Raw genomic sequence first — 3,365 nt, forward strand, 5'->3', positions numbered from 1 at the left:
GTGTGTGTGTGTGTACGCGTACATTTATCTATGTATCTATCCACAGATTTCTTCTATATTGTACCTTCTATATATTCACTCATCCACACAAAACGCGAAACAAGAATAAGCAATTAGAAATTAATAAATATATACATGTATATACAGGGTCTCATAATTCACCCGAATGTAGGTAGGTAGACTAAACGAAAAAGACTGAGTCGAAAAGTTCTATACCATTTTGCAATTTTCACGATAGTTGTAGCAACAAGATATTAATTACTAAAAATTGCCAAATATTGGTTTTGAATAATTTTTTACTCAAATACTTTCAACTTTACAGAAACATTGCAACAGACAAACATCATTTATTTTCTTCTCATAGAACTCATTATTTTCTTCTCATGGAAAAATTTTTTCAGAATTTTTTATCAACTTTTTAGTATTGCATTTTCTTATTTTGATCAATATGTGAAAATACGGTATTAAAAAATTCTGAAAAAATTCTAAAAAAAATTCTCATAACTTTATGAGAAGAAAATAAACAATTTTTGTCTCTTACAGTTTTTGAGAAAAAAAATTATTGAAAACCAATATTCGGCAATTTTTTATTAGTTGATTAATCTTGTTAACTATTGCGAAAATTGCAAAAAATTGGACTTTTTGACTCATTGTCAGTTTAGTCACTACTTGCCCAAACGTTGTCGGATAAATTACGGGAAACAAATTCTGTATATATGTACATGAAGGCAATATACATATATATATTATTTTTGCATGTGGCATCAATAATTTTATGAACATTAAATGTAATAAAATTTACCTCTTCTTTGGCACTTTCATTTACTGGTATTTCTGATTGTTCTTTATTACGCATAACGTCTTCCTTCAAATCACTTGATATAATTTTCTGTATCTAAAATCAATTATTTCGATGAATTATTATCGATAATAATAATTCAGTTTTACTTTATAAGATTATAATGTAATTCTAATATAATATAATCTCTTATTAATATAATTAAATTAAAATATTATATATATGTATGATATATGTATCAATGCGTACAGCATTCGATGGAAATAAATAATTTTAACAAGATAGTTTAAAAATAAGTATATTTTTTGGATTTCTAAAATATACCTTTTCAAGTCGTTTTTTTCGCCTGAATAACTTAAACTGAATAGTTGTTATTATTAGTTCTTCCTTCATATACATTATGAATTTATTTAAAATCTGAAATAAATTATTTTCGTTATTTCATTATTACTTAATATTTAAATCAAATTTATATATATTAATAGGGAGATTATTGTTGAAAGTAAGAGATGTAAAAGAACAAGCAGAGTAAGAATAAATATTATATATGTTAACAAGATCTAATAGGATAATGAAGTTAATCAAATCTTGAAAAAAGAAATTAATTGGACCAAACTGCCCAATGTTCTGCTCGCATGTCTGTTAGCATATGTTGATATTTTTTTATTGAATATATTAAATATATCCTGTTATAAATAGTTTCTTCATTATTAAAAAGGCTCTATATAATAAGAAGTAAATAGAATATACAATTTACCATATTTTCTTGCTTTTCAATATTTCCATGATTAAGAATAACAGTTAATGCTGCAAATACATTGACTTCTCTATAGAAAAAAAATAACAACTGTATGTAACAATCTAAATAGCATAATAGCAAAGCGCTAAAAAAACACTTATACACTATTTTAGCTTTTTTAACGTCTTGGCGCTGAGTATTACTTGGAAATTATATATATTTTTAATATATATTTATCATACATATGCTATACTATAATATAAACGTTTTACAAATTTATAATATAATTTTGAAAAAAGATATCATACCTGGGTTTTATTTTTTCGAAATTCTCCAATATATACTCTAATATTTTAATGTTTTTTGCATGTTTTGCGATAATACGAAGGAAAATATTAACACGATCATTAAGTTCTAGTGACATATTATCCATTATCTTATTTAAATATATTAGAATAATATTAGGATTTTCAGAGCAGGTCAAATATTCTAAAATTTGTTTATTGTGTTCCCTTTTAGATATATCCAGCATTTTCATCCAAATAGAATCGCTTGCTTTTATCAAACCTTTACAGAATGTCCAGTCTTTCCACCATGGTAAAATTCTACAACGAGTAATAAAAATAATAAATAACTAATAACTAAACTCAAACTTATTAAGTACATCATATTAGAAAAAAATTTATGACTTAAAAATTATTAGAAATATTTCCTATATATACACATATATATAGGATAACTCCAGTATATACGCCACATCAAAAACTTAAATTATTAAGTATTATTTATATATTTATAGTAAATGAACTATATCAGTAAAATCTTTGGACTGTTTACTACTATGAAAAAAATATTAGAAATCCGAAATATTTATTTTTCATATTAAAAAATAAACTTTTTGAAACCCTTGTATTTTTGCTATATATCCCATAGAGGTGGGATATATAGGGAAAGGAGAATATGTATGACTCATGAAAAATTTACAAATAATGGATATAAATAAGACGTATAATGACACAATAATTTATAAAATGTGTTTACAGTTAAAGTTTTATTAAGGAATAAGAAAGGTAAATAGGTATATGAAATAATAAATAATAATTACAATTGTTATAAAAACAATTGTTATAAAAATTGTTATGAAATAATAAATAATAAGATTCCTTATAATAATTATCAATCAGCCTACATATTGCAAGTGTTATGACGCAAGGCACATATTTCATATAATACGTTTATTGCATTTAGTGCACTGAATTCAATCTATGTATTTTATATACTTTGATATATATAATCCCGTTCGTTAAAAATGCCATATCTTAAACAGAGATATACAAGACAACAAAGAATACTAAACAAAGAATACGAAAGCAAAGCATTTGTATTTTGCTATTTTGTACACAACATGCTTTACTATTCCACTACACATATGTATCACGAAATAACCACTAAATCTTTTACACGCCCTACAGTAATCATTTTATGTAGATTATAATTTATAATAGCGTTACTTATTACAATGATAAATCGATTCAACTCATAATAATTTCATTAATATTAACAATAAGAAGCTGAAACACAATACTAATATAACATAAAGGTGTAACAGAGTAGTGAGAAAATTATCCTCACTTCTTCTATTTTTTCTGATTTCTGCGGCGTAAATCCCAGCGTGGCGTATTTGCCGGAGTTACCTTATATATATATATATATATATATATATATATATATATATATATATATATATATATAGTTATTATTAGTTAGTTACTTAACTTAACTAACTAACTAACGTAAGTACTAATACGTACTATTAATAGTAGTAGT

General features: G+C 24.1%; 1 protein-coding gene across 1 annotated transcript in view; it reads right to left on the minus strand.

Moving 5' to 3' along the window:
* LOC105621303 (aminopeptidase Q-like) overlaps window positions 1-1,198 on the minus strand; it is a gene marked incomplete at its 3' end in the record, with an annotated part of 11,513 nt that extends 10,315 nt beyond the window's left edge. The window contains exons 1-2 of the mRNA XM_012202769.1: window positions 1,124-1,198; window positions 803-895 (exon numbers count right to left, since the gene is read on the minus strand). Coding sequence (XP_012058159.1) covers window positions 803-895; window positions 1,124-1,198 — 168 coding nt within the window. The remainder of the gene's footprint in view (window positions 1-802; window positions 896-1,123) is intronic.
* Window positions 1,199-3,365: the final 2,167 nt, after the last annotated feature.

Source organism: Atta cephalotes, assembly GCF_000143395.1.
Source record: "Atta cephalotes unplaced genomic scaffold scaffold00032, whole genome shotgun sequence".
Classification (NCBI taxonomy): domain Eukaryota; kingdom Metazoa; phylum Arthropoda; class Insecta; order Hymenoptera; family Formicidae; genus Atta; species Atta cephalotes.